Source organism: Pseudopipra pipra, chromosome 2 (assembly GCF_036250125.1).
Source record: "Pseudopipra pipra isolate bDixPip1 chromosome 2, bDixPip1.hap1, whole genome shotgun sequence".
Classification (NCBI taxonomy): domain Eukaryota; kingdom Metazoa; phylum Chordata; class Aves; order Passeriformes; family Pipridae; genus Pseudopipra; species Pseudopipra pipra.
The window spans coordinates 845,865-860,941 of NC_087550.1; the positions used below are offsets into that span (position 1 = coordinate 845,865).

Below are 15,077 nucleotides of genomic sequence, written 5' to 3' on the forward strand. Positions count from 1 at the left end.
CTCCTGCCCCGGGTGATATCATCTCCTGCCAGCTGGGCAGCCCAGGGCAAAGGAGCTCCCACCTCCCCAGGGGATGGAGCACAGGGATGTTTACACAGGCAGAAAGTGGTAGGACGAGGGGGAATGGCTTCCCACTGCCAGAGGGCAGGGTTAGGTGGGATATTGGGAAGGAATTGTTGTCTGTGAGGGTGGGGAGGCCCTGGCACAGGTTGCCCAGAGAAGCTGTGGCTGCCCCTGGATCCCTGGAAGTGTCCAAGGCAAGGCTGGAGCAACCTGGGCTAGTGGAAGGTGTCCCTGCCCAGGGCAGGGGGTGGGACTGGATGGTTTTTAAGGTCCCTTCCAACCCAAACCGTTCTGGGATTCCATGGCTCACTCTTTAGGGGGGTCCCTTTTCCCTCCTGACTGTGGAGGAGGCTCCAGTTTCTACCTCTGAGGGGTACAATGGACTTTCTGAGGGGTGGAAGCGTTCATGGGAAAGGATGGAAAAGGCCATTTGTGCCTTGTTTACTACAAGCAGTTCCACTTGCTTCCCCCAGCAGCCCTGTCTGCCTGGTTATTTAGAATTCTTCTGGGTTTTGTGTCATGGACAAATGTTATCAGGCCCTGAAGATCTTGCTGCCTACACCACCCTGTGATTTGTTCAAAAAAAGCTTTTTCTTCCCCCTGGCTCCCATCCGTAATGCAAACATGCCCAAAATAACCCCCCTGCTGAGACAGGCAGCAGGAAAACCCCAGGGATGGGGGAGGAAGGGATGGTTTGGGTACCACTGGAAGTGATTGACAGTCGGAGCGCAAAGAAAAAAGTAATTTATTTTGTTTCTCAAAGCCTAAACACATAAAGCTGAGCCTACTGCACATGCTTTGCAGGTGATCACTACTTCCTTCTACAGCTTTTGCCATGCAGAGCTCCCACAGCAAGTCTGGGCACTCCTGGGAACACGGCCAGGAGATGCTTCACACGTGGGCTGAGGAAAGTCCTCCTGGGATGTGAAGCACGTTGTGGTGCTGGGCAGTTCCGTGCTCTGTGTCCTTCTGCCACAGCAAGGCAGAGCAAGAAACAGCCAAAGGCAAACAGTTTTTCGGTTTCTCTTTCCATCATGCCAAAACACAAGTCAAATTTTCCCCGTCCTCAGCAGAGTTTGAATGATCCAAACACCTCCCCTACGCTGACTCGGCCGTGATTCCATGGAATAGTTAAAGATATCATTCCCTGCAGACAAACAGCAGTGCCTTGAACTTTCTGCTCGCTCACAGTGAGGATTTAGGTACCCCAGGCAAAGGCTGGGACACCTCAAGGACGGTGTTCCCAAAGCTCCTGTGATGCTCCATCAACAATGTATTTCTGGAATGCCATAGGCACAAATGAATTCCCCGAAGCAAAAAGCAGCTGAGAGTCAAGGTGAATATTTATTTCTAAATCAAAGCAAGTTGAATCCCTTCCCTACCCCTCCCCTGCACACCCACAGCCCCCACAAAACAGGGATACAATAAATAGCAGGACCAAGAGAGAGGCAAATGTTTCAGTGTCTGTGCCACAGCTTCCAGCAGCGTGTCCCACTTATGGCAACACACCACACATGGCAAAAGCACATGGGAAAGCTGACAGGGACATCTTCCACCCTTTGTAATGTGCTCACTCCTACAGGAGTAAGGTGGGAAGTACAGCAAGACACTCCCGGGAGGAGGCATTAGAAAAATCAGGGAAGACTGTGGAGAGAGAAGTTGGAAATGCAACTGGAAAACTCCTCCTTTTTCCTTTCAAGGCTGTTGCTATGTCCAAATATATTGCTGTGCTCAAGAGCAGGAGCACAAAGAAGCACCAGCAGCCAGGCAAGATCACCTGTGTTCCCAGCCCCATTCCACATTCCTCAGGCTCACCTTTGGCAGGAGGACCATCCCTTTCCCAAGGGATTCCCCACAGTGCTCAACCTCCTCAGCAGATCAGACTTTGCTCAGTGCCTGCCCTGGGCAGGCTCATCCTCTTGGAATCTCCGTTCCCATTAAAGACCCAAACGTGGATGCAATTTGATTGCAAGTAAAATTGCCTTTTACCAGCAAGAATTTCCTTTTCTCTGCTCGTGGGAATAACCTATACCAGCGTGGAATCTCCTTTGAGGAAATCCTCGAGGAAATAGCCTCAAGTTGTGCCAGGGGAGGCTTAGATTAGATATTAGGGGGGGGAAAAATGTCATGGGAAGGGTTTTGAGGCATTGTAAGGGGCTGCCCAGGGAAGTGGTGGAGTCACCATCCCTGGGAGCATTCAGAAAACACGTGGATGTGGCCCTTGAGGACTTGGTTTAGTGGTGAGCACGGGGGGCAGCAGGCACAACCAGCAGATTTTAGACAACCAAAGGGGAATAGCTGGCCCAGTGGCCACAGTCATTTCCTCTGCTTCAGGAAGAACTGGGGTGAGGAAAGGAAGGTGCAGAGAGCAGAGCAGCCAGCCAGCAGCCTGCTGTGGAGGGGTGCACCCCACAGTGTCCAAGGCAGGGGAGTTTTTAAGAGCCCTCACTCTACATTTGGCAGCAATTCAGCCCCTAATTGAACAACGTGAGCATTTACATGGAGCCACCAGAAATTACCAGTTCCAGGCACGGACTAAAGACACCAACACCAAAAACTATGGTTATCCTACCAAATCAAACATGCTCAGGGACATTTCTAGGCCTGAGGGCAGCTTGGAGCAATGCAGGCTGTGCCATCAAACATCCTCCAAACGAGCTGCACACTCAGGCTCCCAGGGAACCCAGGCTGGTAAATATGGAGTTTATTTTAAGATTTGCCACATACCCCAGAGCCAAAATGAGACAGTTCTGTGGCTACCATGCTTCAGGTCTTCATGCTTAATTCCTACACCTTAATATTCCCCCTCCTTCTCCTCTCTGAAGAAGGAACTCTTGGCTGCAAGATTCACTTGTCCACTCAGTGAGAGAGACACAGCAGTCCAACCACAAAACATGGATGAAAAGAGGCAGCACTCTGTGCTTTGGGGGCACAGACCCTCACACGGCCTGTGCAGAGTCAGAGCTGGAACTATTTGGGATTTGGTGATTTTCTTGGGATCATCAACTTTGAAGTCCCAATCTCAGCTCTCTGTTCATGGATGTTAAGGAGCATCTAGGTCCCCTCTGGGGTTTGGCACAGGGTTCTGTAATAAATGCACAAATACCTGACAGCTTTTAGCCAAAGGATTGGATCCTGGAGCTGTAAGTGTTACAGCAACAGTTCTGGGCATCAGAGAGCAGCAAACACACGTCCTTTCAGGACAGCAAACCTCTGTTGCAAACGCAGCAGAAGACTTTCCTCTACAGCCAGGAAAACCTAAGCAAAGGTCAAATTCAGCAGTCCCAGGGGCTGCAGTGGCAAGGTCTGCAGTGATGCAGCTTCACACAGCCCAGGACCCTTCCGTCCTCTCACCTGGACCAGCATCAAATCCTTCAGCACCATCGCGGGGCCGGGAAAAACAAACCTGAGGCTGCTCGGGGGCCGGGGGAGCACCTCCTCTGCAGGGGCTGCTGTTGCCACGTGCTGGGCGGCTCCAGGGGAGGCTCTGGGCGCAGGGGAGCCCCGGGGTCACCTGTCCCTGCGCTGCAGGATGGTCACACAGCCGTGGTAGCTGGTGCAGCGCTGCAGCGGCGGCTGCGGCTCCACCAGCCCCGTCGCCGGGTCGAACGTGAACGCCTTGTCCGTGCCCTCCCCGGTCTCGTCCCGGCCACCCAGGATGTAGATCTTCCCTCCACACACCGTCAGGCCACAGCTCTCCTGGAAAGCATGAGGAAAGCAGAGAATCAGGCCTTCAGCTCCAGGCAGCTGAGCAGGGCGTTGAGCCGCTGCCCTGCCCGGCAGGAAGGGTGACAGATGTCTGGCTCTGGAGGGGCTGCACTCTCACTGTTCCTGTCAGAGTTTAGGCACTGGAAATGCCTCCAGCCGGTGATGGGGCTGTTGCTGTCTCTGGCAGTCCCTCAGGAACACCGAGGGCACAGGGAGCCAGGCCGTGCCTCCCTGGGTAGGTCACTTGTAAAGGTGCTTTCCTGCCGTTTTAATTCAGATCACAAGCTGTGTCCCACCATTCCTCCTCCCTGTGCCACAGCTCGCACTGCAGCACGGCTGGGAGTGCAAAACTGTGATGGCAATGAAGCAGGATACACAACCACCAGCACAGAGCAGAGCAGAGCAGTGTAACCCTCCCAGTGAGACAGATAACGTGGAGAACTGTCCTCAACACCAATGCTTCCTCCCTAGAGATCCACTCCTTTGGCATTAATAGGTGGTGTAGACCCAGCTTCCCAGGAAAACTTGGGTTAGCTGTGGGAGAGCTCCTGCAAGCAGCATGGACACTGACAGTAGGACACGTGCTTGATTTGCTCTGCACAGGCCACGTCCACGTGCTCAGAGCCAAACCCCCAATGCGTTTGCCTTGCCTTCAACCCCAGCAAAGCACAGATGGCCACAATTCTAGAGAGAGAGAGAAGACCCAGAGCTTCTTTCCTAAAGCTCTTCCTTACCAGAGGCCCAGGGAGGGCAGCCACTTCTCTCCAGCTGTCCTTCCTGGGATCGTAGCTGAAGATCTTGCTGAGGAGCCCACCCACAACATAAATGATGTTGTCCAAGCAGACAGCACTGATGCACCTCTGGTAAAACGGGGTGGGAGACAAGAGTGTCCACTTGTCATCCTCTGGATCGTAACACTGGACCTGGGAGGGGAGACACAGCTGTAGGAACATGGATTCCCCAGATCCCCCTGCCTGGGGGAAGCTGCTCTTCACTAGAAATAAAAGTGCATGGGGACAGAAACACGGGTGGGAGCTCCAACCCCCGGAGGGGTGAGCAAAGCCACGAGGGGTTCTGGCATTCCCTCTTGCACTCCGGTGTTCCAGACAAACTACAAGCCCCAGGGTGCCTGTGCTTGACCCAGACAGCATCTGGAGATGGAGTTCAGAAGTACTGACAGCTCTTCCTGCAGCTCAGGAGATCAGAAGCATCGTGTCTGCCTTGCAGATGCACAGCCAGGCACGAGGTGCTGCTGAGGTGAACACCCACGGTGTCAAAGGTTTGTTCCAGTGACATCTCAGGGCTGACCAGGCTCTACAGAAAGCACAGCTAATACACTGTCACCTCCTGCCACCTTCCCTCTCTGGTCCCCAAGTCTCACTGGCTTCTATTTCGCTGCATGACTTCTCATCTTATTGTAACAGAGCTTCCATCAGTCTTCAACAACAACAAAAAAAAAAAGGCACCCTTGTAGCTCAGGGACAACCCCGTTTCCCTCCAGGTTCCCTGCCAAGCCTTGTTTTTCAGGTCTCTGCCCATCCCTGATGGCCCAGCAATACCTTGTCCGTGTTGGAGGTGTCGTCCACAGCCCCTCCCAGCACGTAGAGCCTGTTGAGGCAGGAGACCACGGCGGCCGAGCTCACGGCCTGGGGCAGCGGGGCCAGGCTGGACCAGCTGTTGGAGAAGGTGTCGTAGCACTCCACGCTGGAGAGGCGGTAAAAGCCATCAAAGCCCCCCACAGCATAGATCTGCCACCAAAGGAGCACAGCAAGGGGGTTAGAAACTCCTGGAGGCTACCCTGTCACAGGGTGTGTGAGGGGAGGGGAGGACTTGGCCAGAGTGACACAGAGCCACAGTAACACCTCTGAAGGTCCCTCCCCACACAAACCATGCCATGAAACACCCCACACTGCACAGCTTTCACCCAAAGACTTAACACAGCTGCCTGCAGAGGTGTGGCACCGTCCCACAGTGGATCTTACTGACACAACTTCATTTGGGGCTGTTTCTGAAACAGTGACATCTTGGCTATGGCCCAGTTATACTCCCATCAAAACCGTCTCTAAATGAGTCACAGAATGCCACAATGGCTTGGGTTCGAAGGGATATTAAAGATCATCCAGTCCCACCCCCTGCCACAGGCAGGGACACTTTCCCCTATCCCAGGTTGCTCCAACCTGGCCTTGGACACTTCCAGGGATGGAGCAGCCACAGCTTCTCTGGGCAACCTGTGCCAGGGCCTCCCCACCCTCATGATGACCCTGAATACAAACACTGACAGTTCCTCACTGTCCAGGGCAGCAGGAGAAGTGGGGACAGTGCTCCCTGTGGCTCCTTCCCAAATCCAGGCCGTTGCTCACCTTGCCCTGGAGCGTTGCCATCTTGTGCCTCCACCGGCCCTTCTGCAGACAGGCCACCTTGATCCAGACGTTCAGCTGGGAGCTCAGCACCCAGACATCGCTGCTGCTGATGTGTCCTCCTGGAAAACAGAGGGATGGAGGGCTGGTGCGATCCCAAGGACAGCCCCATCACCTCCCTGCACCACAGCACTGCCCAGCTCCCCCAGGCAATGGAGCAGCCGTGGCCAGAACGTGGTTGTGGGGTCATGGCCATGTAAACCCAGCTTCTCAAGGGAGGTTCTGGCTGGAGTTCAAGGCCCTGTTGCACTGTTCCATCCCTCTCACAGAACTCATCTGACAGTCACTGTATTTCAACTGAGGGACATGCAGGGACTCGGAGGTTTTAGGAAACCCCTTCTGACAGCACCCACCAAAACCAGCTCATTCCACAGCTGGACACTCTTGACAGATGCCCATCAGAAGGGAAGGGGTTTTTAACACTGCCATCCTCCCCCCTCAAAGGTGAAACTGTTCCTTGGGACAGAAAAATCCAAACCACCCAAGGATAACCTTCACCGAGAAGTGATTTTGCTCCGAAGCTGGGGCACACGTGAAGGATTCCTGGTGAACAGACCTAAGGAGTGCCTGTCCAAGCAGAGTTTGTGCTGTTCTTTGTCCCCAGGAAGGGCCCACCTGGCCCAGGCTCTCTCACCCGAGATGTACACGTCGTTCTTCAGTGTGCAGGCAGCAAACTCTGACTTGGTGTACCCAGGCACGCTGGAGAGGGCTGTCCACTGCCTGCTCTTGGGGTGGTACAGGTCTGTGAAGGGCAGCTTCAGGAGGCCCTTCTTGTCACAGCCCCCAATGACCACGATGACCTCTGCCAGCTCCATGAACCTGCACCAGGAAGGGCAGGGGTGAGTCCTGGGCCAGTCCTTTCCAGCATCCCTCCCATCCTATTTGGGACATCCTAGGGAAGGCAAAGCCCTCTGCTGCTTCAGCTACTGATCTGCTGGGCAAATCATTTCACCCCTGCACCATCAGATCAAAGGCACGCCCCAGCTCGGGTGGGAAAAGCTCCAGAGTGCACAGGGAAGGGAAGTGGGAATGACCTCTACAAGCCCACAGTGACACTGGCTCCTGCCACTCCCCCTCCCCCTTCCAGCACAGTCAGACCCAATAATCCTCAGGAGTGTGCAAAGCCACTCCTGGCAGCCTGCCTGGGGCGAGCTTTCTGCCTGGAGAGAGAAGTGCTTCCAGGAAATCTCTCTCCCTTTCCAGCCCTAATAGCAGCGAGCAGACGAGACAGACGGCAGGGGAAGGCAAGTCCTGCCAAGTAGGAGGTGGTGAGAAAAGAACCTCTCTGCGAGAAGGGAGGGGACAGGAAGGAGGAGGATGAAAGAGGATTTGAAAGGCTTGGTCCAATCCTCAGCTCCTCCATGCTTTGTGCAGGCTGAGACAATTCCCTACAGACCAAAGCTGCCTGGGCCAGCATCTCTTTACCTTCTGGTTGTTCATCAGTAAATCAGTGGAAAGAAAAACACATCATAATTTGAGCATGCCTAGGTGGGTACCAGGGCAGTAACTGCTTTTCCCCTCTGGATACTAATTCCTGACCCTGCAGCAATGCCTTTGAGTTAAGCACCATGCTGATGGCCAGCAGGACTGAGACTGCTCCAAGCCTTCCTGATAAGAGTCTGGAGAAGGTGAGGGAGAGATCCAAAGGGGTGAAAGGAGACCAGTGGCAGAGCTGGGAATGGAAAACAGGTCTCAACGCCACGCTCTACCCTTTGAGGGAAGCAGATGGAAATAAAGAGCTTAAAACACCCTTCCTGCCCTTAGTCTGGACACCTCCCTGGATGGGATCATTGGACACTGCTGTGATTAGAGCACAATGCAAACAAAAAGCATCACACACATTAAATTCCACAGGAACCCTTTAAGGCAGGCAAACAACTCCAGTGCTTCATTTCAGGAGCAAGGAGGCCAAAAGCGAGGCAATAGGTGGGGGGAAAAGGAAAAGAAGAAAAAAAACAACCCAAGAACCACGAACTACAGGAATCATCGAACTGTGAGATCCATCAGCTTTGGGTCCATGCTGGCCATGGAAGCTGGGGCTGTTTTACCTCCGGGGCCTGGAGCGCAGGGAGCTGACCTCGTTCCCCAGGATGTAGCACTTGCGGGCCTCGTGCAGGAGGGGAATGCACTCCTTGGAGTCCTGGATGAGCCCATCCATCTCCACCTTCTCCAGGAAGTAGGTGGGGCTGAGCAGGGGCAGGCGCACGTGCTCCAGGAGCTCCCTCAGGGCCCCCTTCCTGGCGGGCACGTCGTGCCTCACCCAGCGCATCACCGCCTCGAACACCACCTCCTCCCTGGGCACCACCAGCTGCTCGTCACACAGGTACCCCACCAGCTCCTTCACCCCCATCTCCAGGAACTCCTCGTGGCACGACACCTCCACGAAACACTCCAGCAGGAACCTCCTGCTCTTCTCGGTCAGGGACGCGATGGAGAAGGAGTCGGCGAACTTCATGATGCCCAGGCAGTTGCACGGGTGCAGCTGGCCCTCCAGGAAGGTGACACAGGCATCCCTGAGCTTGGAGATCTGCAGCAGGTCAGACAGCTCCAAGATGCCCTCGACGTTGTCCTCCTGAATGATGATGTTCCCCCCGTACATGTAATCCAGGAGGAGGGACATGGTGGAGGCAGAGATCTTCTGGATGTTGATGATGTCCTGGTGGCCTTCCTTGAGTTCACCACCAAACATGGCCCTGAAGTAGGTGCTGTTGGCTGACAGGGTGGCACGGTGGCAGGGGAACTCCTGCCCGTCGATCAGCAGCACCACGTCGGTGAAGGTGCCGCTGTGCCGGTAGGAGTTGAGGGTCTGCAGGATTTGCTCGGCGTGGCAGGACCCACTGCACAGCTTCACGTGCACCTTGTCCTTGCCTGGGTCCCGGGGCATGTTTTCCAGGCTGCTTGTCCTGAAGCTGGATTCCTCCTTCATCACTCGGTGCATCCTGCTTGGGAAGCAGGGCAGGAGACGGAGATCAGCACCCTGTTCAACCAGGGAAGCAGGGACAGGAGATCAGCACCCTGTTCAACCAGGGAAGCAGGGACAGGAGATCAGCACACTGTTCAACCAGGGAAGCAGGGACAGAAGATTAGTACACTGTTCAAACAGGGAAGCAGGGCAGGATATGGGAGATCAGCACCCTGTTGAATGAGGGAAACAGGGACAGGAGATCAGCACACTGTTCAAACATCTGCCTGCAATGCTCAACAACATCATGGTTCTGCACCTTCCTCAGTGCCAAGAGGAAGTACAAAATCCAGCCAAAACCTAGTCAGACCCTTCCCCCTCACCCCCACACAACTCCTCCTCAGTAGTCAACAGTTCCTCCAAACCACAGCACAGCGAAGGGCACTGGGATATTCCCAATCCAGCCCCATCCTTGCAGGCAAACTGCTGCTTTTAGAAGTTCCTTCTAAGGCTGCTGCCTTGCCCAACCTGTGCAGTGCTGCCACCTCAAGACCCTTTCCTTTCTTTCTGGTGTCTCCCAGCTCTAACTGATCTCCCCATCCTCTCAGGTGCCCCACAGTACAGCCCAGCCGAGAGCAATGCAGTATTTTGACTTTGAGCCATCCTGTTTCCCCACACTGCAGGCAGAAGTGCAGAGGTAAGGCTGTGGTTCTGAGAATTGCCAAAGGTAGCTACGACATGACCTGCCCAAAACCAGGGGAGATGCTACCTCTGACATCCCTTTCTGCTTGATGTGGTCTCCAGATGATTTTTAATATTTCCTAAAGGGCTTCATGAAGTGATTGCAGTGAAGCACAGCAGACTGCTCTCACTCAAGCTCCAAGAGTTCACAGCTGACACTGATGGCACAAGCAGCAGGACCCAGCCCTGAGCCAGAGTGGAGGCTCCTGCTCACAGCTTCTCCCACAGCCAGGCACGTTTTACGTTGCTTTTCTGAGGCTCTGTGACAGCAAAGAGCCCATCTGGGGGGGCTCAGGCTCTGCTCTTAGTCCCTCCCCCCAGTCAGGCCCTGGAGGATCACACCACAAGCCTCTGGCAGGAGCACAAGTCCCCACCGGGGTGACAAGTTACCAGAAAATCAGTGGCTTTGTGGTGTCCACACACTCCCTGCAGGAGGGCAGGGAGCACATCCTCGGAGGGGGATTACCTTGAATTTATTTTGAGTTAAACCCCCCTGTCTTAGCCCTAGTCCTTCATCTGTTCATACACCTGCATCTCCTGGGCAGCCACATGTGCCCGTGGACCACAAAGTGCTCAGGTCCCCTCCTCCAGAGGACACCTCCCGGCTGCCCCTGCAGCGGGGGTGTGGGACAACCAACCCCAGCCCTGAGGATCTTCACCCCACCAGCCCGAGAAAGCATCCCTGTATCCTTTGTGCCTTCAGAACACCCCCGGCAGCGGGAAAACACCTTTGCCGGTGCCCCCAGGGAGCTGCAGAGACCCGAAGAGCAGCGAAGCAGCACGACGAGCCCTACCTGAACACCTCAGAACCCCCCCGGGACTGGGTGAAGGCTCCAAACCCCCTGACGGGTGCTCGGGGCCGCGATTAGTCAGTTCAGAGGGATTTGGGGAAGTTCCACCAGGGGCAGCTCCCCGGAGGTGCCTTTGCCGAGAGCTCGGCACACTCCGTGTCCTGCTGACACACGCGGTCCCGGCCGGGCAGGGAAAATCGATGGATATCCCCACGCTTCTCCCTGAGCCACACACATTTCCCAGCCATCAGGGGCATGCACGGGGAAGGGACAGCTCAGGCGGAGCTCCTTGAAGAGAGACACACCGCTCTCCTCTCGCAATGAATCCGAATGCCCTTCCCCAGCCCACATCCTCGCTGTCTACCCACGAGACAAGTGCTGCCAACTCCAAAGAGGAGTGTGTTTGCCCCACTGCCCTCCCCGGGTCACCCTCTGCGTCCAATTCCCACCCAGCAGCAAATGCTGCTGTCGGGAGTTTTTTAGCAAGCCAGAAAAAAGCCCAACGTTAAAAAGCCCAGCGTTACCTGACACAAGTTGTGCTCTCCAGTTGGGACCCAGCGCAGAATTAATTCCCTCTCGGAGCTCTCCCATCCACGCTGGAGCCCTGCAGGGAGACGGGTCCCCTCGGCAAAGCTCGGCCCTCCCGCAGAAACGCGGGGGGAAGCACAAAAGCATCCCCTTTATCCTCCCCGGCGGGGAGGTGGGGGAGAAATCCGCTTTTGTTCCTCCTGAATGACATGCCAGGGAGCTGCTACGGGGCATGAGCCGCGCAGCTGTCAGCGACAGCCAGGGAGGAGCCGGCACACGGGGAAAAGCCAGCCCAGCTCGGGGAAAATACGGCACCCAGGGCAGCTTAGGAGGGCCGAGCCATCTGGAGAGCAAACCGAGGTCCAGGTGGAACGATTCATTTCACGGAGATTCCGCCTTGCTGGAAACGCCGCTAAAGCCGATAAATAAAACGCGGCTGAAAGGAAGAGCAGAGAGACTGGTGGAGCGGGACCGGGTCGGGGAGGAGCTGCGTCCCCCTCATTAACGGGTGATAATTAGGTAATTATGGCCCCGAGGATGGCGAGGACAGAAGGGGAGCTTTGCCCCGTGTGGCTTTCGCACCCTCCCCTCTAACTCGATCCCAGTTGGGTGGATTTTTAAATGCTTCGTGGCAGGGATCACAGCAGCCCTGGGGAAGCTCCACAGAGTTCCCCCTTGTGCCGAAGATTGTCACACAGCCCAGCCTTTCCTCCCCTGCCCAGCATGGCTTTGAGCAACCCGTATTATTCTACACTGGACAAAAGAGAAATATTAATAAACCCGTCCCATGGGTGTTGTTATCCCGGTGAAACTGCCTTTCCGTGTGTCCTGGCCGGGTCCTTCCCGCCCCTCTCCCATCGCTGGGATGCAGGGCACAAGCTGGCACCCTGCTTGCTCCCAGCATTTGCATGCGAATCCCGGGCAGCCTGGAAGGGACTGTGGTTTCCCAGCCAGCACAGAGGGCTCTGAGGGTTGTGGGATTTGCTCTCAGGATCTCTCACCCCGATGGAGTCGGCCCTACCAGGCTGCACTGCCCAGGGCTGGGTGGAGCACAGGGATGGCAGCTGGAGATGACCAGGAGCAGGTCACTGGGACAAAGGGAAAAGCCCTCTAAGGTCACAGAGTCCACCTTGTCATGGAGAGAGTCAGGACAGCCTCCTTTCCCCCTCAGCCATTCAGTAGGTGGGAAGGGCTGTCAGGAGAAGAGACAAAGCACGAGAGCCAAGAAGAGGAGTAAGGGCAGAGACATAACTAGGACAGAAACAGGGCCCAGAAGGAAGAGAGGGAGAAAATTAAGAGCCTTAAGAGGGGGGGAAAAAAACCCCATCTTGGTTTCTTATTTCACATATGGTCAGTACTCACATGGAACTTGAGACTCACTCAGGAGGTTCAGCCAAGAAGAGGTTGTTTTGCACCAAGAGTGCAGGAGAAGAGGCACCAGCCTTCAGCCTCATGCTGCTGCTGCTGCTCCCACCATGGCTGGGCTTTTCCAGCTGAGGCTGGGCTTCCAAAGCTCCCAAGCATCCCAGCACATCAAGGCTGTGGAGATCCTTCTTGTGGCAGCTGTGTGAGCCTTGGCCGTGGCCACATCAGCACCCCTTCCCAGACCCCAGCTCTGGCAAATTTAAAGGACTGGAAAGGTTCCCAGACACCACAAGAACCACCCCAGCTGAACCACTAAGCTCCTATTAAAGAGGGCAGTTTTAGAGAGAGAGGGGGAAAAAAAAAAGAGTTCAATAGTACAATGTTGGCTGTCCCAAGGCCTTTGGGCTTTGGGCCAGCAACAAACCCTCAGCTCCTTTATTTGAGACAGGACTCTCATTTCCCCCCTTTCTACTCTCTCCTATCTTTCCCTAGGGTACAGCAAGGACAGCCCCCAGCCAGGGATTATCCAACACTGTGGATATCAGGAGCTCCATCCCTTTCCCTAGGGCAGTTTTTACATGGAACACTCAATTATATCCCCAAAGCCATGGCACAGGACTGACTACCCATCACCAAGCAGGGAGACAGGGCTGTGTTTGCTCTAATCCCTTTCAAAATCACTTAAGTGCAGTTTGTGTCCCATGGCCAAAATTGAATTTGTGGGACACGGTGGCTTGTGTAGTCTTTGCCAGTGGATGATTCTTTGGCACTTTCCTTGCCCTTTGCAAAGTGTGCACTCTTATAAAAAACTAATCAAGGTTCTCACATTTTACACTGTTCTAAGTTGTTGTGTTTAATTCTGTCATTATCCTAGTATAATTACATCAATATCCTGGGATGTTATTTATCTCATACAAGACATGAGCAGTCTGATGAGTGGTCATCTCCTGTTTTGCAAGGCTAAGATAGACAGGTATTTTTGAAATCTGCCTTGTCTAATTTAATTTGTCTCATCTTGAATGCGACCTCACCCTATTCAACTAAATAGCAATATTTAACACCTCTTTGGGTCATGCAGGTTTGGACTGAGACACAGGCTGATCTGGCAAACCGTGTACTTTCTATCCTCGAGATTGTCAGTCAATTTTCCCATCAGTAAATGACAAAAAAAGGCCAAATAAGTTCTTTCGTAGGAAAGCTTCAAAAGAAAGAATTTAACCATTGGAGTGCAGGGTCAGCACCTTCTGTGCTGAGGAGCTGTTCCACACCTGAAGTAATTCCTTGGAGTCATCAGATCAATCTGTCAATGCAGCATGTTATCAGTAAAATGAGTAAGGACTGGGCACTTTCTAATTGTGTGCATCTTTCTTTATGGTATTTCATGTCCAATTCTCTACAGAAAATAAACATCCATTGATAGCTGAGTTTCCCCTCTTCTTCAGTACTCACTATCTTTCAGCAGAATGGGTTTTTTTCAGTAAAATATTTCATAAAATAACATGACTTACCCAAAATTAATACAAAAGCATAAAATAACCAGTCTTTAAACACCATTTTTCCGGATAGTCTTCTTAATGCCTCCTTTCTGCCTTCCAAGAGGGATGTGATGACATGGGATTTGAAGTGGAAAAGTCTTTTGAAAAAAAAAAAAAGACTTAATATAGACCATTGCTTTTTATGATTGAAATTCCATTATATAAATTATTTACTATCACAGTTTCATTCTGGGTGGAACTTTTGTGAGAAGTTTTAACCGAATATGTACAAAGGTACAGGCAAGGCAAGGCAAGAAGAATGAGGAAAAGTGCACTGTTGTCTTTCTTTTTTTCACACTACATCGATTTTAGGGGCTAGGGGATGGGGAGCTGGGGAATAAAATATGCATTTCAAAAATTTTACTCTTTCTTACATGCAGTGAACTTAATATTAATGTGTAAAACCAAAGACGGTAAAATCAGTGTTGTGCATTATCTTCCTTTTGTGGGAAGCCTAATTTTTTAGGAACAATGCCTATTCTAGGTTGCCACTGAAAATATGACATGTTTCTAGTTTTTATATCTGATTTCTTATAAATATTTTCAACTGTCTTGTTGAATGATTAAACACTGTCTTGAGTAGAACAGAAAGTCCCCTTTGAGTAGTAGTTTTCTTGCTGTGTTTCTGATCTGTGTTTTCTGGCCTCATAACCACACTCTTACATACAATATCTCACAATATTTAATCTGTCATTACCTTTTATTTTTGGTGCATATGTGGGCCAATCTGTTTTACCATTTGCACTCCTTGCTACAACTTTCACCTAGTCAATTTTGAAGGTATTAAATTAGATAACAAATCTGACTAATGTGTATCCTTTTAAAAAAATCCAGTGCAAGAGACGGATGAGTTTTTATAACTTTTTCAAAAAAAATAGTATTAAATAAAAACAAATCAGAGAAGTAATGTTTTCATGATGAAATATATATTTACTAATTCTTATCAGGAAGAGAAAAACCAAACAAATAAACCAACCACCACCAAAACCCGAATTGTTACTGTTATTAGTTCCAGTACCTTCTCAGT

At 52.6% G+C, this 15,077-nt stretch overlaps 1 protein-coding gene across 5 annotated transcripts; it reads right to left on the reverse strand.

Annotated features, from left to right (window-relative positions):
* Positions 1 to 791: 791 nt before the first annotated feature.
* On the reverse strand, positions 792 to 12,748 carry KLHL35 (kelch like family member 35). Of its 5 annotated transcripts, none has more exons than XM_064642918.1 (8): positions 12,513 to 12,748; positions 11,147 to 11,586; positions 8,237 to 9,127; positions 6,823 to 7,007; positions 6,132 to 6,250; positions 5,331 to 5,519; positions 4,506 to 4,694; positions 792 to 3,762 (listed from the first exon to the last, which is right to left on the reverse strand). In XM_064642918.1, exons 3-8 carry the CDS (start codon positions 9,124 to 9,126, stop codon positions 3,574 to 3,576), a joined length of 1,761 nt encoding a protein of 586 aa, XP_064498988.1. In that variant the 5' UTR covers position 9,127; positions 11,147 to 11,586; positions 12,513 to 12,748; the 3' UTR covers positions 792 to 3,573. The 5 variants fall into 5 exon arrangements, with proteins under 5 accessions (XP_064498988.1, XP_064498958.1, XP_064498979.1 ...); XM_064642888.1 differs by having other exon boundaries at positions 8,237 to 9,203; positions 12,513 to 12,747; XM_064642909.1 differs by having other exon boundaries at positions 8,237 to 9,241; positions 12,513 to 12,747.
* Positions 12,749 to 15,077: the final 2,329 nt, after the last annotated feature.

Bases quoted from the DNA above. Each gene is read 5' to 3' on its own strand.
- KLHL35 (XM_064642918.1), bottom strand. From the start codon at position 9,126: ATGCACCGAGTGATGAAGGAGGAATCCAGCTTCAGGACAAGCAGCCTG. The intron at 7,008-8,236 runs GTAAAACAGCCC...TTCCTGGTGCAG, and splicing joins CTGCGCTCCAGGCCCCGGAG to GTTCATGGAGCTGGCAGAGG. The intron at 4,695-5,330 runs GTATTGCTGGGC...CTCCCCTCCCAG, and splicing joins ACACCTCCAACACGGACAAG to GTCCAGTGTTACGATCCAGA.